The sequence below is a fragment of the Alligator mississippiensis genome, chromosome 4 (assembly GCF_030867095.1).
Source record: "Alligator mississippiensis isolate rAllMis1 chromosome 4, rAllMis1, whole genome shotgun sequence".
Classification (NCBI taxonomy): domain Eukaryota; kingdom Metazoa; phylum Chordata; order Crocodylia; family Alligatoridae; genus Alligator; species Alligator mississippiensis.
The window spans coordinates 153,486,072-153,504,286 of NC_081827.1; the positions used below are offsets into that span (position 1 = coordinate 153,486,072).

At 44.3% G+C, this 18,215-nt stretch overlaps 1 protein-coding gene across 4 annotated transcripts in view; it reads right to left on the reverse strand.

Moving 5' to 3' along the window:
* Positions 1 to 18,215, reverse strand: part of MPP3 (MAGUK p55 scaffold protein 3) — a 147,380-nt gene that overhangs the window by 40,027 nt on the left and 89,138 nt on the right. For all 4 annotated transcript variants that reach the window (XM_019500484.2, XM_059726819.1, XM_059726820.1 and 1 more), the window contains exons 11-14: positions 11,975 to 12,039; positions 9,745 to 9,765; positions 4,630 to 4,671; positions 804 to 968 (exon numbers count right to left, since the gene is read on the reverse strand). In XM_019500484.2, coding sequence (XP_019356029.1) covers positions 804 to 968; positions 4,630 to 4,671; positions 9,745 to 9,765; positions 11,975 to 12,039 — 293 coding nt within the window. The remainder of the gene's footprint in view (positions 1 to 803; positions 969 to 4,629; positions 4,672 to 9,744; positions 9,766 to 11,974; positions 12,040 to 18,215) is intronic.

Genomic DNA, 18,215 nt, shown 5'->3' on the forward strand with positions numbered 1-18,215 from the left:
GCACCCACCCCACCCTGTGCACCGATCTGGGGGCACTGGTCCCTCCTGCCCCCCAAAGTGTGCACAGAGGTGGGGAGCTGGCCCCACCCCACCTGATCCTGCAGCAGGCAGCGGGGGGTGGAGAAGTCAGGCTCTGCTTCACTGCAGCAGCTGCCACCTCCAGCCATGGGCAAGAGGCTGTGGACCCAGGTCACTGGCCCCATAGCTTTGGCAGCTGGGTGCCCCCTCCAGCAGGGCTGGGGGTGGCAGGGGGCTGTGGGGAGGGAGTGAGGGACACCAATAGGGCTGAAGAGCTGTAGGGGGGAGTGAATGGCACCAGCAGGGCCATGGAGCTGTGTGTGCGTGTGTGGGTGGGGGAGTAAGCAGCACCAGCAGGGCCAGGGGACTAGAGGGGGTGGGAAATGAGAGGCACCAGCAGGGGCAGGGGTGTGAGGGGCCTTTCATCTTAATCATGGATTTTGGGGATTTTATCAGAGAATTTGCGATGTTTTTATCAGAAAAAACCAGGATCCCTGCTGATGAGGCAAACCTGTCAGTGAGCCTATCCAAGCCTAGATATGGGAGAAAACAAGGCCCTACTACAGAAAACTGGAGAAAATTAGAGGACATTACCATGTTACAGAGCTCTTCATTATAGCTTCTAGAAGGGAAATCTTTCATGTTTTCATTATAAAAAGGTGACTAAAAAGGAACCTTTTTAGAAACTTTTTTTTGTCAACAAAAGCCATTTTCCACTGATGGGGGAAGCAAAAAAATTATCACTCTTAAACTAGTAAAAATGTTTGGCCAGGTCTGTATCTTACCAATCAGAACAATGAGTCTCTGCTTTTCTCCAGGCTGTTGCTGATACTTCGTGACTTCTTCATATGTTAGTAGCTCCAATGTATCTGCTTGTTCCGTCTGCTTTGCTTCAATCTGGTTGTTCTGTTTCTCCTTTCGACTTAATCTAAAGCTCCTCCGCAACCCAGCTAAAGAGCAAAGTATCAGATATGTTAAATCAAGTCTCATCCCAGCTCATTGGCTAAACTGCTTTAAACTTCTGTTGCTTGTGTGGTCTTTCATAAAATCATAGCGCTGGAAAGTTATCTAATCCAGCCTCCTGTTCAAGGTAGGATCAGCCTGACACGTGTTTGCCTAACCTAAGTTTTAAAACTTCTAGTAATGGAGATTCTACAGTTTCTCTAGGTAATTCGTTCCAGTGCTTAACCACCTGGCAGTTAGAAATTTCTGCTTAATATTCAACCTAAATTTCCCTTTATATAATTTGAGACCACTGCTTCTTTTCCTTTCTCTGTATCCACAGAAATCAATCAATCAATCAATCACAATCCTCTTTATAAGAACCCTCTTGATAGTTGAAGACTATTATCAACTCCCTCTGTCTTCTATTCTCCAGATTACATAAATTCACTTCTTCCAACCTCTCCTTCTACACCACATTTTCTGGACCTTCGATTATTTATTTATTTATGTTTGTTCTCCCCCTTACTTGGTTTCTCTACTGTCTGCTTCAAAAAGCTGCCTCCAAAACCAGAGGTCAGCAACATATGACCCATGGACTGAATCCAGCCATTGCATCCAGCCTGGGCACTGGAATGAGGGGCTTTGCTAATGCCATGACTAGATAACAGGGAGAAGTTGCAGTGGCGGTGACTAGATCAGAAGCACTGGCCTGCTTTGGACCTGAATCAGGTTGATATGGCTTGTCACTGCAAAACTTTGCCAACTGCTGCCCAAAACAATCCAAAACTTGCTTGATTATTTGTGCAATGCTGATATTCCAGCAGATATCCTGATAATTAAACTCCCCCGTAAGCACTAAGTCCTGTGATTTTGCTATCTGAAGAATCTGTTTTTAAAAAGTGCTTCCTTCTGGTGTGAGAGTCTATCACAGCATCTGTGATTGCAGTTTTCCCCTTTTACTTTAACCATAGGCTTCAACAGTCCAGACAAGTAGGGGTATTGTCTCGCAGCGGCAGAAATGGTAGCTGCACAAATTTATGCTGCAGTACATGCCCCTGCACATGCAGTTTGTTGAGGGATAGATTGTCCCACTTCGGGCAAACTGCCCATGGCCAGCCCCTCCTGGCTCCCGGTCAGGTTCCATGGGCTGTGTGGAGGGTTGGCTGGGGCACAGGGTACCTCAGTGTGGGCCTAGCCAGCAGGCAGCCCCCATACTGAGGTGCCCAGTGTCCTAGTCAGCTAGGAAGCAGCATGTGGAGACAGGGGATTAGGCTTCTTTTGCACGCTTTGCCCCACTTTTTTATCAGGGCCTTTTTTTTTCTTTTTTTTACCACTGGCAAATTCTGGTAGCAAGTTTTGCCACCACACTGCAATTAGTAGTGCAGCGCATGGTTTAACATGCAAGGCATATGGTTTCTGGTGCCACAAATCGCACATGCATGCATGTGTGGACATGGCCACACATGCAATGTGGGCCAATGTGGTCCCCATTTTCAAGAAGGGAAGGAAGGAGGACCCGGGCAACTCTAGGCCAGTCAGTCTCACCTCCATCCTTGGCAAAGTCTTTGAAAAAATTATCAAGGCTCACATATGCGAGAGCCCGGCAGGACAAATTATGCTGAGGGGAAACCAGCATGGGTTTGTGGCAGGCAGATTGTGCCTGACCAATCTAGTCTCTTTTTATGACCAGGTTACAAAACGCCTGGACACAGGAGTAGGGGTGGATGTTGTATACTTAGACTTCAGGAAGGCCTTCGATACGGTATCCCACCCCATACTGGTGAACAAGTTAAGAGGCTGTGACTTGGATGACTACACAGTCCAGTGGGTGGCGAATTGGCTGGAGGGTCGCACCCAGAGAGTCGTAGTGGATGGGTTGGCTTCGACCTGGAAGGGTGTGGGCAGTGGGGTCCCACAGGGCTCGGTCCTTGGACCGATACTCTTTAATGTCTTCATCAGCGACTTGGACGAGGGAGTGAAATGTACTCTGTCCAAGTTTGCAGATGACACAAAGCTATGGGAACAAGTGGACATGCCGGAGGGCAGGGAACAGCTGCAAGCAGACCTGGACAGGTTAGACAAGTGGGCAGAAAACAACAGAATGCAGTTCAACAAGGAGAAATGCAAAGTGCTGCACCTAGGGAGGAAAAATGTCCAGCACACCTACAGCCTAGGGAATGACCTGCTCGGTGGCACGGAAGTGGAAAGGGATCTTGGAGTCCTAGTGGACTCCAAGATGAACATGAGTCGGCAGTGTGACAAAGCCATCAGAAAAGCTAATGGCACTTTATCGTGCATCAGCAGATGCATGACGAATAGGTCCAAGGAGGTGATACTTCCCCTCTATCGGGCACTGGTCAGACCGCAGTTGGAGTACTGTGTGCAATTCTGGGCGCCACAATTCAAGAGGGATACGGATAACCTGGAGAGGGTCCAGAGAAGGGCCACTCGTATGGTTAAGGGCCTGCAGACCAAGCCCTACGACGAGAGACTAGAGAAACTGGACCTTTTCAGCCTCCGAAAGAGAAGGTTGAGAGGCGACCTTGTGGCTGCCTATAAGTTCATCACGGGGGCACAGAAGGGAATTGGTGAGGTTTTATTCACCAAGGTGCCCCTGAGCAGATTTAGATTGGACATTAGGAGGAACTTCTTCACAGTTCGAGTGGCCAAGGTCTGGAACGGGCTCCCAAGGGAGGTGGTGCTCTCCCCTACCCTGGGGGTCTTCAAGAGGAGGTTAGATAACCATCTAGCTGGGGTCATCTAGACCCAGCACTCTTTCCTGCCTATGCAGGGGGTTGGACTCGATGATCTATTGAGGTCCCTTCCGACCCTAACATCTATGAATCTATGGCCTGTGTCTCTCACTCAATTCTTTGCCTCAATACAAATTTATGCATCTTTTAATATAAAAGGCAACCACACCTCATTTTTTCTTACTTGTAACAATAAAACAAGTTGAACTCACACTCATGACAATATTCCAATCACATGAATTATTCCAACAAGTCTGTTATTCCATTAACATCATTTTGTGTACTTCCCCACGTGTTTCTCTAACATAAACATTTTAGAAGACTTGCTGATTGCCCTACTAATTTCCATCTCACAATATGGTGAAGACTCCTCATTGTCTTTTCTTCCTTAGCCTTCATTCACATCTTTTTGTTCTTTATTTGTTTGTGAACTTTTGTTTCCATCCCTCACTGAACCTAGCTTAAAGCCCTTTTTGCTATATTAGCAATATGCCTTGCTTCAAGAAAGACTAATTTGTTGTTTACAAACAATTTGGTGCATAGTGTGCTTCAGTATAGAAGGGAATAGTGAGGTCCTTAGAATGCTGTTGAAAGGACGCAACAGACTCCTTCAATACAGCAAATTATAAGAAGACGCACATTCCACAGCAAATTCAGACAACAAATGTATATATTTGCTTATGTGATGGGAAACTGTTTAGGGTAAGATGTACTTGAGTCTCCAAAACAAAGGTTGAATTTTTGTTGAGTCTCTTGGCCTCGTGCCAAAAGTCAGATTGTGGCTTGTACCTCTACACAATCCAGTTAACACAATTTGCACAAACCTAGAGAACTGATAAGCTGCTCTAAAACAAAAGCAATACGATCCATGCCACATTCTACAGGGAAGACAAATGGGAATTAGGCTTCTTACCTATATATTGCCCATTGAAATATCCTTCACAGTCACAGTCTTCTGTTAACAAAAATGAGAGAAAAAGAAAAGATAAATATTGCACTGTGCCTTACGTTACATAGTTTGGGGAAAGCTCTGTGTCCTGTATTACATACAAACTATTTTCTATAAAAATGTTAATGGCATGGAAAAGGGCTTATCTCTTGCCTAATAGCTTACATAAGCACAATTAGTTTCTATATTCAGTTAACATTTCAGAATTTAAGGTTTCCTGTAGATGTGTATTCCTTAGCGTTTACCATATCTGTTACTCAGGCTGTTAATATTCATGATGCTGCAATGTCCACTATGAGCCTACAAAAAACCCAAAACAAAACACTCTCCCACTCAAAGAGGTAGGGTTCTAACTTCTCCTGTGCATCAGTGGATCTGATTAGCACAAGACACTTCCTGCTCTGAGGCCATTGGCAGACGTTACATTTGTAGCACTACAAATGCCCTGGTAGCACTGAAAGCAGTGACTGTTCACACTGTCTATAGTATGAAAAAAAGTGGCTGATCTGCAACCAGAGCATTCCTTTCAAACACAAACTTCTTGGTAGTGCAATATTTTGTCGCACATGTAATATATGCAGTTCTAGGTAGTCCTACAGGGCGGGTCTTAGCCCTCCAGCATCCCAGAAGACTTTACTCTCCACCCCCACGAGCTCCAGGGTGTGTCTGTGATTTATACCAAAGTCTATTGCTCAGGGTTGGAAAGATGAACTCATATGTCATCATCAGTCACAGTCACTTGCTACTAAGTACAAAGGCACACCAAGCCCTCTCGTGACCCGTGCACTACTGCAGGGCTGTGTTGTGACAATGGAGGGGGTACATGTCTTCCTGGGACAAGTGCAGGAGAATGGATCTGAAAGCACATCAATCCTGTGTAAAGGGCCACCACCTTGTAAGCTACAGGCAAAAAATGCAATGCTGTAGAGCCCCTTTCCTGTGCTGCTGCCAAGTATTTTCCAGATCCTCTAGTCTCTCTCCAGAGTATTCAGGAGGCTGACAAGCTCTACATGTACGTGCATTCCTTCCCTCCCAACCGCAACACTTTTCTAAGAGATGGAGTGATAATGGAAGGGACATCAAGCTGTGGAGTCTGTGGGAACAGAAGGCACAGACAGAAGTGACAATTTCAGTAATGCCAACGCTTGCAGAAAAATCATGAGACTCCTGATTTCCAAGTCAAATTAACTCTGACTTATGATCTCTGAATAGAGAGATCAAATTATGGGATTTTTTTCTTTTGACATATGTAGAGAGCACTGAGCTGGTAAGTCTGTGAAGGGGGAAGGAAGGGGAGGGGGAAGGGGCAGGGGGGCCCCCCATGGTGAGGGAGGGGGTGAGGCAGGGGCTGGGATGAATGGGACCCTGAGGCTGGTCATGCGACAGAGCTATGGGCAGCTCGTCCAGGAGCACGGGGGGCAGAGGGGGAATCTGTATGTGGGGCAGAGGTGGGCTGCGGCTCTGTGCCCTGCTGCCTTGGCCCTGGGAGTCACACACTAACCATGCTGCACATCCCCTGCCCACCTGATGTTGTCATGCGGCTCCCGAGGCAAAGGCAGCAGGGCAGAGAGCCCCAGCAGGCAGCCTGCCTCTGTCCCATACACAAATCCAGGGGGCATGTGCCCCCCAAGCCTCCCCCAGGGGTGCATGCAGTGGCAGGGAGCCGCACCCCCATATTGTGCTCCTGGACAAGCCACACACGGCTCTGTCACACAACTTACCCCAGCCCATCTGTGTGTCAGTATGTCTCTGTGTGTGTCTATGTATCTGTGTCTCTGCTCCTCACTCCCAAGCCTCAGCGCCCCCAGCCCTGCTGTTGCCCCTCACTCCTGACCCACAGTACCCTGCATGCTACCAGGGTGTGCAGGGAACTACCCTCCCCCCACACCTTCACAAATAAGGCCCCCCCACACACACTTGAAAAATAGCATCTCATGATTTACATTCCAAATCTCTTAATTTTTAAGATTTTGTCTCATGATTTTTGACATGGTGGGGTTGGCAATACTGCAATTTTTGCCTGATCTGGCCACAAAAGTGGTCTATAGCCATGATCAAACACAAGTGCACAGTTGCAGACAGCTTAAAAAATGGCTCATGGGGTGAAAATCTGAATCCTCATTGCATGAGGGGTCAGATGAAGACGTTTCAAAACAGAGTGTCTTCTATAACTTCTGTCTGCACTGCCTGCCAGCCTCAAACTGTTTTCAGAATGGGAGAGGAGAAAAGGAGCGTCATAAGTTTGGTCTGGGGGGTTTTCAGCCCCTACTAGAGAGTGGGATGGGTGTATCGGAGCACCTCCCAAGGTGACAGGTAAAGGAAACCTGCTTTGGGCTGCAGCTAGCAGCTACATTCCTTTTCTGCCTAGAACCAACAGTGAACTTCTGTTTGGTCTGGAGAATTGCAACTCACAATGCTTCCTGCAAAGAGTTCTCAGTTACAGCAGGGAGCTGCACTTCTCTCTGCACCTTGAGTATTTTGTTAACTGTGTGAACCACTGAAAATTCTGTAGCAGGTTTCTCAAGAGTTTCCCAGCTATTAAGAGGTACCTAGCTAATGGGGCACTTCACACCTTGTCATCACAGGATGCTAATGGATTAACAAGATTTGATACAGTCCCCAAGGTATCTTCTCTTTCCTTAGGCCTGCCCAACACCCACCTCGTCATCTCTCATCATGAGGTTCCTGTCTCAGCCAATGAGGAGGTTTGCCCTCTGCTCATTCCTCCCTCTGTGGGGAGGCTTATCCCTGTCAGAATGTGGTGGGGCACAAACTACTACTCTTAGATGATGAAAAGGATAGGAGGCTGGGAAGGGGGATGGATGATGGTACAAGCAACAGATACTTTGCAGCAGCAAGGCACATTCCCACCCCCGACTCCAACAATACCTCCTCTCTCTGATAAGAGTCACCTCTTGTAGAGACAAGTTCCTAGCAGCCAGGCATGAGGCAGTCAAAACACAGAGTTCAGTGCTAATATTGCAGTAATGACTGAAGCTCCCATATCCACTCTTCTTTGAGATGTTCTCATCTGCTAAGATGTCTGGAAAGTGGTTGGGACCACGCCTCATTTTCGCACAATGCCATGACTGGGGAACCTAGGTCCCAAGCAGATGATGCCCTGTTGCTGCCCCTGGCTCCCTTCCACCCAACTTCCCAGATCTCACATGTGATGAATAGTGGAGGCTTCTGGGAATGTGCAGTTCATGCCCAGCACTAGAGGCATGGGGTAGAGGGAAATCACATGGCTGCTTACACAGGGAGCGGTTGCATGGTCATGGCAGTCAACACTTCACCAGGATACGCTGCAGTGCTTGCACTGGGATGGAAGGTCATGGCATCCATAGACCAGTGCACTATGCCCTGGGATGGGATATGGTAGGGGAACTGGCTGCTAGACAAACAACAGGTCGATACCAGCTTTGATGGCTTGCAGGTCAGGCAAGGCAATGAACTGGTAGCATATCTTCTGATAGCTGTGAAGTGTAGCTCTTGTATTTCCAGGGTTGCCTCACCTGTTGATGGACCTATCAAAGCTTACAATCTCCTTCCACAACTCAATATCATCCAGCAGCACCATGTCCTCCAGAAGAAAGGTGTAGGGAGCCTCCCTCTTACTAAGCAGAACAACTTGTGTCTTCTGGAGCAGGGTAAAACTTGTCAGGGATACATCAGCCAGATGTTCTAGTCTTGCAATGAGAAAACAGGACTTACAGGAAATCCTGGGTGCATGGGATGGGGAGTCCCACAGCATTCTTAAACTCCCTCTGCCAGGGAGGGATGTATGGTGAAAGCATTGATGCTTGTTGCTTGTCTAAGGGCAGCAATCCCTGGTAACTTAACAGCCTGATACTCTTCCTTTACACGATTGGAGGGGGGAATGCCACTCCAGTATGCACACTGAGAAAGGGAAGGGGTAGTGGGCATGAGATGCGGATCACAGGCTGCACAGGGAGTTCATGAACTTACCTTCCCAAGTTTCAGCCAGTGCAAGTATGTGGAAAGATACTGAGCTCTTCCTACTCAGAAGTTGTGTTTTGCTGCAAATTCTCTGAAAAATCTGACGCATTCATATGGCTTTTTGTTGCTTCCCTCTGTTTCCAGCCACAACACCTGTGTCTGGCATGATGGACAGCTCTGGGGACAATGACATCCCAAGGCTAGAGCAAGAGACCACTGGCAGCAAATGGCACATCATAGGAGAAGGCAGAGGCAAAGTAAGGAGGAGATGTTGGTATTGTTCATAGTCTCTTCTGAGAGCAGAACTGCAGCTGCAGAGGAGTGGAAAGCCCGCATCAGGCACCACTAGGAGTGCTGTGCTGTCTTCATTAGGGTGAATATAGCCCAGGCTACATATGCGGCCCTTTTTCAGGTATGGAAGACCATGGAGGCCAGTATGTGGGTGGTGGATACTGCCACATATTCCTTAGAGATAGAGGACCACATGAATAATAGGCTGGAAGAGGCCTGCACCCAAGCTTTAGGAGCTGCCAATAGATGCACTGGAAGTTCCAGACTGCCATAATGAGTATAGCATATACAGAACTTGCCTGTGATCCTGGAGCTGGACTTGCTGGGTGCATGGGAGGTAGGGATCCTGAACAAGTCAACCAGTTCAGAATTGACCATGCATGCTATGGCTCTGAATCCCAGAAGGAGGAGAGAGGAGTCCCCTGGCAAGCAGCCAATCAGTGTACTGCTCTACACTCAGCTCTCTCCAGGACTCTCCAGAGGCTGGAGCCCCCACAAGACATGCTGCAACACCTGTGCACCATGCCCCCGGGTATGGAGTGCCAGCACTGCATGCTACCACACTGCTCTGTAGCGCCACGGACAAGGTGTAAATTGGCACAGGAACTAGTCCATAGCAGGTAACTCAAACCACTTATTCTAGATTTGGAGTGAGATGGAGGCTCATTATTTATATAGGTACTTTATGATTTCAATGAAAGTAGTTTAATAAATTCAGAAAAATATCTATAGGAACAATTTGTATTTGTTATTAACCTTTGCTTTGGGTGTTCCTGTATAATTAGGAAAGGTATTTCTTATTTATACATGGACAAGCAGTGTACCTACCTTTTTCTGAAGACTGATCATCTGCAGTTAGCATAAAAGATAGAGTTTGACACCATTAAAAAGATGGGCAGACAAATGAGTGACATCACAGTGGGAAGAAGAGAAAGAGCTTCTTGATTATATAACTAGCTATTAAAATTACGCTACAGAAATCTATGAAGTAATGCATCTTCCCTTAATATCTCACCAACAGACAAGGGACCTTTGCCAAAATGTGTATTAAATCCAGCAGCTCTGATTAATTGACTTCCTTGTAAGTGTCTAATTAAAACAGCAGGAAGCAGTTTTCATAATATGCATTCTAATATTCAGTGCAATGGGAGCCAATTTGAAAACACTTATTAATTTATAGTTCTGTCATATAACTGGTTTTGTGCATACTCCTTCCTTTTTGTAGCTTAAAGAAAACAGATGATTTATATCATCTTACATGTGATTTCCCAGGTAGAAAGGGACAGAAGTTGATTACAACATTGGGAATGAACAACTTCCAACTCTCTCTGTGCATGGTAACATTTTACGTTTTACAAGGTGGAAATATTGGGACAGTCTGCCTCACTTGTGCATGTGTCTACCCCTAACTTTGAGGAACTGCATAGAAGCATCCAAGGCAGCATTTGATCAGGTATACTAAGGCAGTAGTTCTCCACTCAGGTACAGCAAAACCCTGTAAGGGTGCGACAGTGTGGCTTCCGCTGTGGTGGCCAGGCGGAAGCACCCCATGCATACGTGTACCGCCAGATTGGGAAGGGTTGGAGCATGAGTGCATGCTCCTATCTGCACTGGGGCTGTCTATCTGGTAAATCTAAAGCAGGCAGGAGCAATCAGTCTTGCCACAGCCCTTCCTGGTCTGACCTCCCAGAAATAGAGGCACACAGACAGAGGGAATTGTCCCATGGGCGTCTGTTTCCAAGAGAAGTGAGAGAGATTAGGGCCTGGACAGAGAAGAGTTGCAGCAGGACTGGGTGCTTTAGGCATATCAGATAACCTTAATGCAGGTAGGAACATGCACTCTTGCTGCAGCCAGATCAGGAAGGACTATGCATAAGGTGCATGGAGTAGTTCTACCTGGCCCTGGTGATAGCAGCAACAGCATCATCTCAGATAAGAAGCACTGAGTTAAGCTGAAGTAGTTCTTAACCAGGGTGCCGCCAAATTCAAATTATGGAGTGATGCCCTGAATCTAAAAAGGCTGAAAATTACTGCACTACAGGGTAATAAAGAACCTTCAGCCTGCCTTTCATCATAGAATGTGCTATCATTTTCTTCTTTAAGGTCCTTTTATTTGCCACCCTCCTTACCCCAAGCATTAGCCACAGTTGCAATACAGAAAATACCAATGGGTATTTCCTTCCAAACTCACATTTCCTTAAGACAGACTAAAGCAGTGGTTCTCAACCTCTTTTAGACACAAGGCAGGTCTCACTGGACTCAAGGCACCCCTTGAGAAGTTCCAGCTCTTAGTTTTCATTTGATTTTTGACTACATAAAAATAATAGAGCAATTTTTCTATTGCAAAGGACTCAGAAAGACCACAGTAGGTCAGGATGGTTTTAACACTATGGATTGCTAATTGAAATTTCTGTGTTTACGTTATGAATCATTTTTAAACAACTAACAGTGGTAACATTGCAAGGCACTCCGCAATACCCCTGAAGGATCTCAAGGCACCCCCCCTCCCAGTGGTGCAGCACCATGGCTAAGAATCACTGGACTGAGGGACAAGACAAAAATGTTTAATTCTCCCTGTATCCTGACATGCAGAAGTCCAGGCACTATTAACAACTCTTTTGATATTTACTGTAAATCTTGGGATATTTGGAAAACCTTCTTAAAGCCCCAGAACATGGAATCATACAGGCATCAGAGATTCTCATGGAGATTTTTTTTTATTTGACATGTAATTGTATTTCCAGCCTTTGTGCTTGCATAGAGAAGGTAGAAAAAATGAACCTCAAATGTTAAATAAAAAGCCTAAAAAATATTGTTTCAAGATTGGTAAATTTGGAGGGGGGGGTGGGGGGAGGAGGAGCATCATGTTTTTTGGTTGCTGGGAATTGACAACACTGGATAGGACTCAAACCCAATCCTCCCACATGGCAACTTATTTGCAAGCAAATAGTTTATGCACAAAAATATTTAAGCACAGCACAACTAAAAATCACATACGTGCACTGTAAAGTTGATACCAGTGAATTCACAAAAACACTAAAGAGCTGTTGAAACTTACATAATGGTTTCTTCATAGTTCTAGGGTTTTGCAGGGTGCCCATAGTTCTTCGGTAAGTTAACCGCCTAAATATTTAATAGTTATAGATGAGCGACATGCACAGAACATTTTAATTATAGACAATTTATACATGGGATGGCATAGAAAATGAAGAATGATAAGATTTTTTCTTGCAACACTTTGCAAGAAGTAATAAATTGTTTGGTTTAGCTGCACTTTTAAAAATGGTAAATGTAATGATTTCAGATTGCTGTTGCTAGTAAAAGGTGAAGAAGGACCTGCCAAAACATGAACACCAGGGAACGACTAAAAGAAGTACAGATACAATGAAAAGTATGCCTACTTCCAAAGTATGTTTGTTTGGGTTTCTGTTGTCTTCCCCTCAACATTTTACCAAAGGTAAAATAAAAAGCTGCCAGATGCCCCATTCCCCTTATCATTTTTATGCAAGATATGCAAAAAACTGCTCTTTCACATTCTCCAAGCCCACTGCAATAGTATCCAAACATGAAAAAAAACAAAATCTGGTCAAAAATAAATAATTTGTAAATATGTAATATTAAGGTGTTACCTAGTGCCTGCCACATCAGCTTGAAGGGATGCTTATTCCATAAAATTAAAAGATACATCTGTTCTGTCTGGAAAGAGTCAACTTGTACAGGATTAAGTGTGAGAGCCATTGAATGAGTTAAATATTCTGAAGTGCTGGTATTGCGCAGCTTAAAGCAACTTCAAACTTTCAATTTTGAACATACAGTTATAAACCACTAAGTGGTTTAACCACTTAGTGGTTTATAACTCTATAAATCACTGAGGCTGTAACAGAATGCCTAGGTATTTTCATGATAATTAATAAGGGGTGGGGAAAGTGTTGAAATATTTTTAACTGTTGCACATATCTACACAAATGCAGAGTAGTCAAAGCTTTGGAAAAATAGATCCCCCACATTTTTATTTTTATTACTAAGAATGGGGTTATCAGCTCTTGAAACTGAGACTTTCCCAAGATTGTCAAAGTTCTAAGAAGTTATCTTGACAAATTAGAAGAATACCAGCTTGACTTCCCTGATATTTATGAACAGCGAGTTCATACAGTGAACAGAGGACTGTAACTGATAAAATATAGCTTTTTCCAAGCAGTTTGCCTACTTTGAAATATGGCTTGACAGCCAGGCTTCTACATTCACATCTCCAGCATGTGTTCACTAATGAAATGATGGCAGGAAATATGCCAAACCTTTTTAATTAAAAAAGTAACTTTGATAATCAGTGAGTCTCTCCTAACAGCTGAACCCAGTTCATTGGAAACCCTTGCAGGCCAAGTAAGTTACAATTACATGCAAACACCCCAAGCCCAGAAATCCACTTTTTACAGAACCTGGCATTAACCATTCTATCTGTACATGTACTTCAGGGCACTAAAAGTGAGGGGTTAAGAGTGTGGACACCCCACTTCCTCTCCTGACCCTGCATCTTTGAAGCACCGGGAAGTGATCTCCCCAAGTCCTCTCAGGCATTAAGCTGTGGTCATACAGCATATTATGATTTAGTCAGCAACACTTGTTAGAGGGGAGATACATGGGATGGTAACTATTAAGCACAGTTCCCTTCAGCCCCTGCATCATATGTCCCAAAGCAGAGCTAGTTTGTGGGATCAGGGGTTCAGGCCAGTTTTGGCCTGAATGGTGAAGACGTCTGGAATTCCAGTACTCTAAGGAGTCCCAATGCCTGGCAATTGGCCCCAACATTACTTTCTAGAAAATGGGACCAATTTATTTGTCTGTTTTATCACCAAATGCGTCCTTTAGAGGAATCTGAAGCTTACATGACCCATAAAATTAATGTTTTAGCTCATGGTAAAATATGATCCTTTCCTTAGTTTCAACTTGTGCAAAAAATAATGAAAAATCGTTTTTGAAATCACGACAGGATCTCCCCCACCCCATTTCATTTCCAGATCTCATGTTTAAGACACACTTTGCCTCAACACCTTGTGGAAACATTTAACAGTGACGATAACATCGCAGCACAGTAATTCTACTGCGCATTAGCAAAGCTGGCAAAACCAGCGCGCTAATGCACTAATGTGCAGCATAATTAATTAATTAATCTATTATGCATTAGTTTCACATAAAAACTGTTCATCTGTACTAATGCACATGCTGATTACAGCGCATTAAGTTAGTACCTGTAATTACAGGTACTAAACCTAATGCACTGTAATTACGGCATATTAATGAACATATACACGCACCCAGTGAGGAGAATGTAGCAAGGATTGAAGTTGCTTTCTTATCTTTGTATTTTGTATCCTTGTCTGCCACAGAGATTCTTCAAAATATCGCTGAATACTGGAACAAGAGGGAGGTTTCTTTACTATGCTCTGCTGCTGCAGTGATTTTGTCCCTCTAAAAAGTCCTAACTTGAGCAGGTAGCCCTGGTTTCACCTTCCTAAGCAGAACTTTCCTGAGAATTAAAATTGAAAGCCACATCCCCCTTCTCAGGAACAGCAGAGGAGCTTTGGTTTGTTTCTCTTTGTTCCAGCTTCACCAGCTGTGGCATTTACCTGCAGCAGCTTCTATACACTTTAATCTTAGCAGCACTGGCACTTCTTCTAGCTGGGGAACTACATCAATTGGCTGCTTGCAGATGTTAAAAAAACCCCAAAACTGGCACTTTACTTTAAACTCTGCGCACTCCCGTGCCAAGCCCAGCACATGCCCAGAAGAGGCAGCATATGAATTGGATCTGGCTTACCCAACGTCTGTATAGATTGAGTGGTTTAGTGAGGCCTTTTTTGGCACTGAATCAGCTATTAGATAAAATAGCCAAAAAAGCCCCACTGAAGTGCCTGATTTATACAGATGTTGCAGGTGCAGGTCGAAGTAACGCGCTGCTTCTTCTGGTAAAACGTGTGTGTTTTTTTAAATGTCTGCAAGCAGCCACTAAGGCTAGTGATTGCTAAAAGAACCTTGTCCCAAGGCATCTCTTATATCAGAGGTGGCCAACCTGCAGCACACATACCACAAGTGGCAGGGATAGCCTGTGTGTATGGCAAATAGCAGTGGGGAGGGGACAGGCTGCACTGTGTCAGGGAACAGAAAGCAGTGTGTCAGGTCAGGCAGGGAGCACAAGTCAGGAAGCAGAAAGCTAAGCAGCAGATCAGGTAAGGGGAAAAAGATCAGACTGGCACTCGAGGAAGGTGTGGGGCTAATTTGTGGCATGCCTGCCAAAAACATTGGCCCCGCTGCCGTATATCAGGAGTTGGCAACCTCTGGCCCACAGACCAGATCCAACCCCTGGAGACACCGGATCTGGCTGTGGATGTGGGCCTTTGGCAGCGGGGGCTTCTCCTGAGCTGCAGGAGCGAGAAGCGGTATCGGTAACTACCTCTCCCTGGTTGGGGAAGCAAAGGCATCAGCAACAGAGTCCTAATGACTACTTGCCCACTTCTGACCTAAGCTGAGTCATTCTGGTCCACAGTCTGAAAAAGTTGCTAACCACTGCCTTGTATACTTCTTTTCCTATTTAGTTCTCAGGGAGTGTGTGTACATTACTTAGATGACTTCCTCCCCCTAGATATACATCTGTCTGTCAGGTGTGGTGATATCCCTGCTTTACAATTATATCTAAGAAATTTAGGAATATTTACATACTCTCAGATCTTATATGCTGCTAAACCAATTTTCTCAGCTGTCAAATTATTCCAGCGAGATAAATACACATTCTATTCATGGGTGAAAAATATAAATCTGTGGATGAGATTCCATCCAGGTGTTTGTCTCTTGAGAATGGATTCATTCTGATACTACTTTTCCCTCTGAAATGTAATGGGAATGGGCTTGCTTCCACACTGCCATGACCATCCAGGGAGAATATGGATATTAACTTCAGTGTAAACTCTCAGAGATTAAATATAAAGAAACCAAACATCACAACAGTGAATCTAATTTGGGAAAATATCTATCCATGATGCATGGCAAACTCCAAAAAATCAACCCTGCTCTGGGTGGCTTTGGGACAGCCCCTTTCAAGGAGTTTAAAAAGTAAACATCTGTGTCCTCCTGCCTGGATTATCTTCAATGCATCATAGTTCAAAGTCAAGTCTTGCTTAATTCAATCCCACCCACCACCCCTCCCTGCTATTTGCAACTAAATGCTACCAGTTCAAATAACCTCTATGGATATTTTGATATAAAAATAAAATACCCCCCTTCCAGTTTTGCTGTTGCTCTACTCTAGACATGTAAGAGAACATCTATAAGAAAAATAAAATGATTTTCAACACAAGGCAGAAACCAAACATACATACTTTTGATGATTTTAAGTCATACTGAGAACCCACAGTTTAACAAGAAGTTGGGCTACTCAAAAGCAAATAGATCTGATCCATAGTTAAGATCTTTTCTCTAGTTCTTTACAAAAGTGACATTCAAGGTAGGATGAGCTTGTTCTCAACTTTCAAGCTGCCCTAATATTAGTAATATTACTAGTTTTCATATTACCTTCTGTTTAGTATTTGTTCTTTTCTTTTGTTCTTGGGAAAATAATTCCAGATATTCAAATGTTCTCTCCAGTATTCTGGAAAATTCTGGACAATGTTTCACTTTCTCCATCAATCATGTTTCTTGGCAGCATCCTAGCTTGTCATTATGCCAAAAGCAGATCTGGGTCATTTTATTTTTCATGTTCTCAGACTTATTACTTTGGGCTGATGTCTTCTACATATTAGATATTTGAATTATGAACTATAGTCTGCTGCAGCTCATTCTTGTATATAGTGGTATAGCAAATTTACATATTTTCTATTTATAAGATTATCCCACTGGACTGACAGTTTTTCTGCCATGTTTCACCTCAAAACATTTTGGCTATTTCCAAACTGACAAGTGGTAAAAAAAAAATAGCATTAAAAAGAGCATTTAGTCAGCATAAAAATATCTCATAACCTACACACACTTAGGAAAAGGGTGGTACATCTGTGTAATTGGAGCTGTGTAAGGGACAGAGGCCCTAGCTCTAGGACATTTCCAAAATAGAGGACACAAGGATTCAGAATCTAAATCATGCAATGTCACCAAGGACCAAAAAGTAAATCCACTCCTAAATATCAGCTATCTCTGCTGCATACATAATCAAGTCTTCCGTTCACACAACACTGGAGAATGTGATGTGTAACCTGACAAATACAATATAACAAATGGAACAGCATTTTTCCCCCAATATGACATTGTAACCACAGTGTTTCAACTTACTTAAAATTATCTGTCCTTACTCTAAAGAAGGTCAGTCTCTCTGGAGTTAGAAAGGGAAGCACAGAGAGATGGAATGATTCTCCCAGTTTCACATGAGTAGTCAAAAGAAAAACTGGTAATGTAATCCAGGACTCTCACCTCCTGAAGTCTCCACTTAAAGCACAGGGCCATACTATTTTCCTGTACCTTCCATAGCTATTCTGTCTTGCTTCATAATATCAGGTTTTCACCATATACATACTAGTTATTGCAATTTCTCAACAGAAAGCAATATGTCCTCATTTTGAAAAGTAGAGGGCAGAGTAGATCTCAACCTTATAGACTAATCAAAGTCTATTACACACACACACACACACACACACACACACACACACACACACACACACACACACACACACACACACACATGACACAGGGACAGGGAGGAGAAAAGGGAAGAAGGAGCAAATCAGAGGCTGAGCCCCTGATGTAGGCTCAGTCCACGAACTAGTCTGGGAAGTGGGAGGGTTTCGGTGCTGGATTTTTTAAAGCACCTGCAGCATGCTGCTGCAGCATGCATACTCCTGACTGAGGAACAGCAGGGATGATGAACACTCTTCCAAGATGGACAAATATGTTTCAGCTCTGAACCATGCAAGACAGTATCCTGCAGGGACCTAACACTCAGATGGAGGCAGACTCTTCTGTACCTCCTGCAACGTAACTCTAAATGCATTCAGGAAAACCAGCATAAATCGGCTCCCAATTGAGTCTCCTGGAGTTTACTAATTAGCGCACTTCAGCCAGCCTCCACGTCTCATGTATCAGCACCCCTGTGCTTCAAAATGGCAACAGAGATGCTTTAACTAAAGCTCATTTGACAAACTTTAAAGTGCCCCCACTTTCATTTTAAAGTGTGGGGACGCTGATAGGAGGTGTGGGAAGTGTGGGGAGTGTAGGAGGGCTATTAGGAAGGCCAACGCAGAGATGGAACTCAGGCTAGCGTC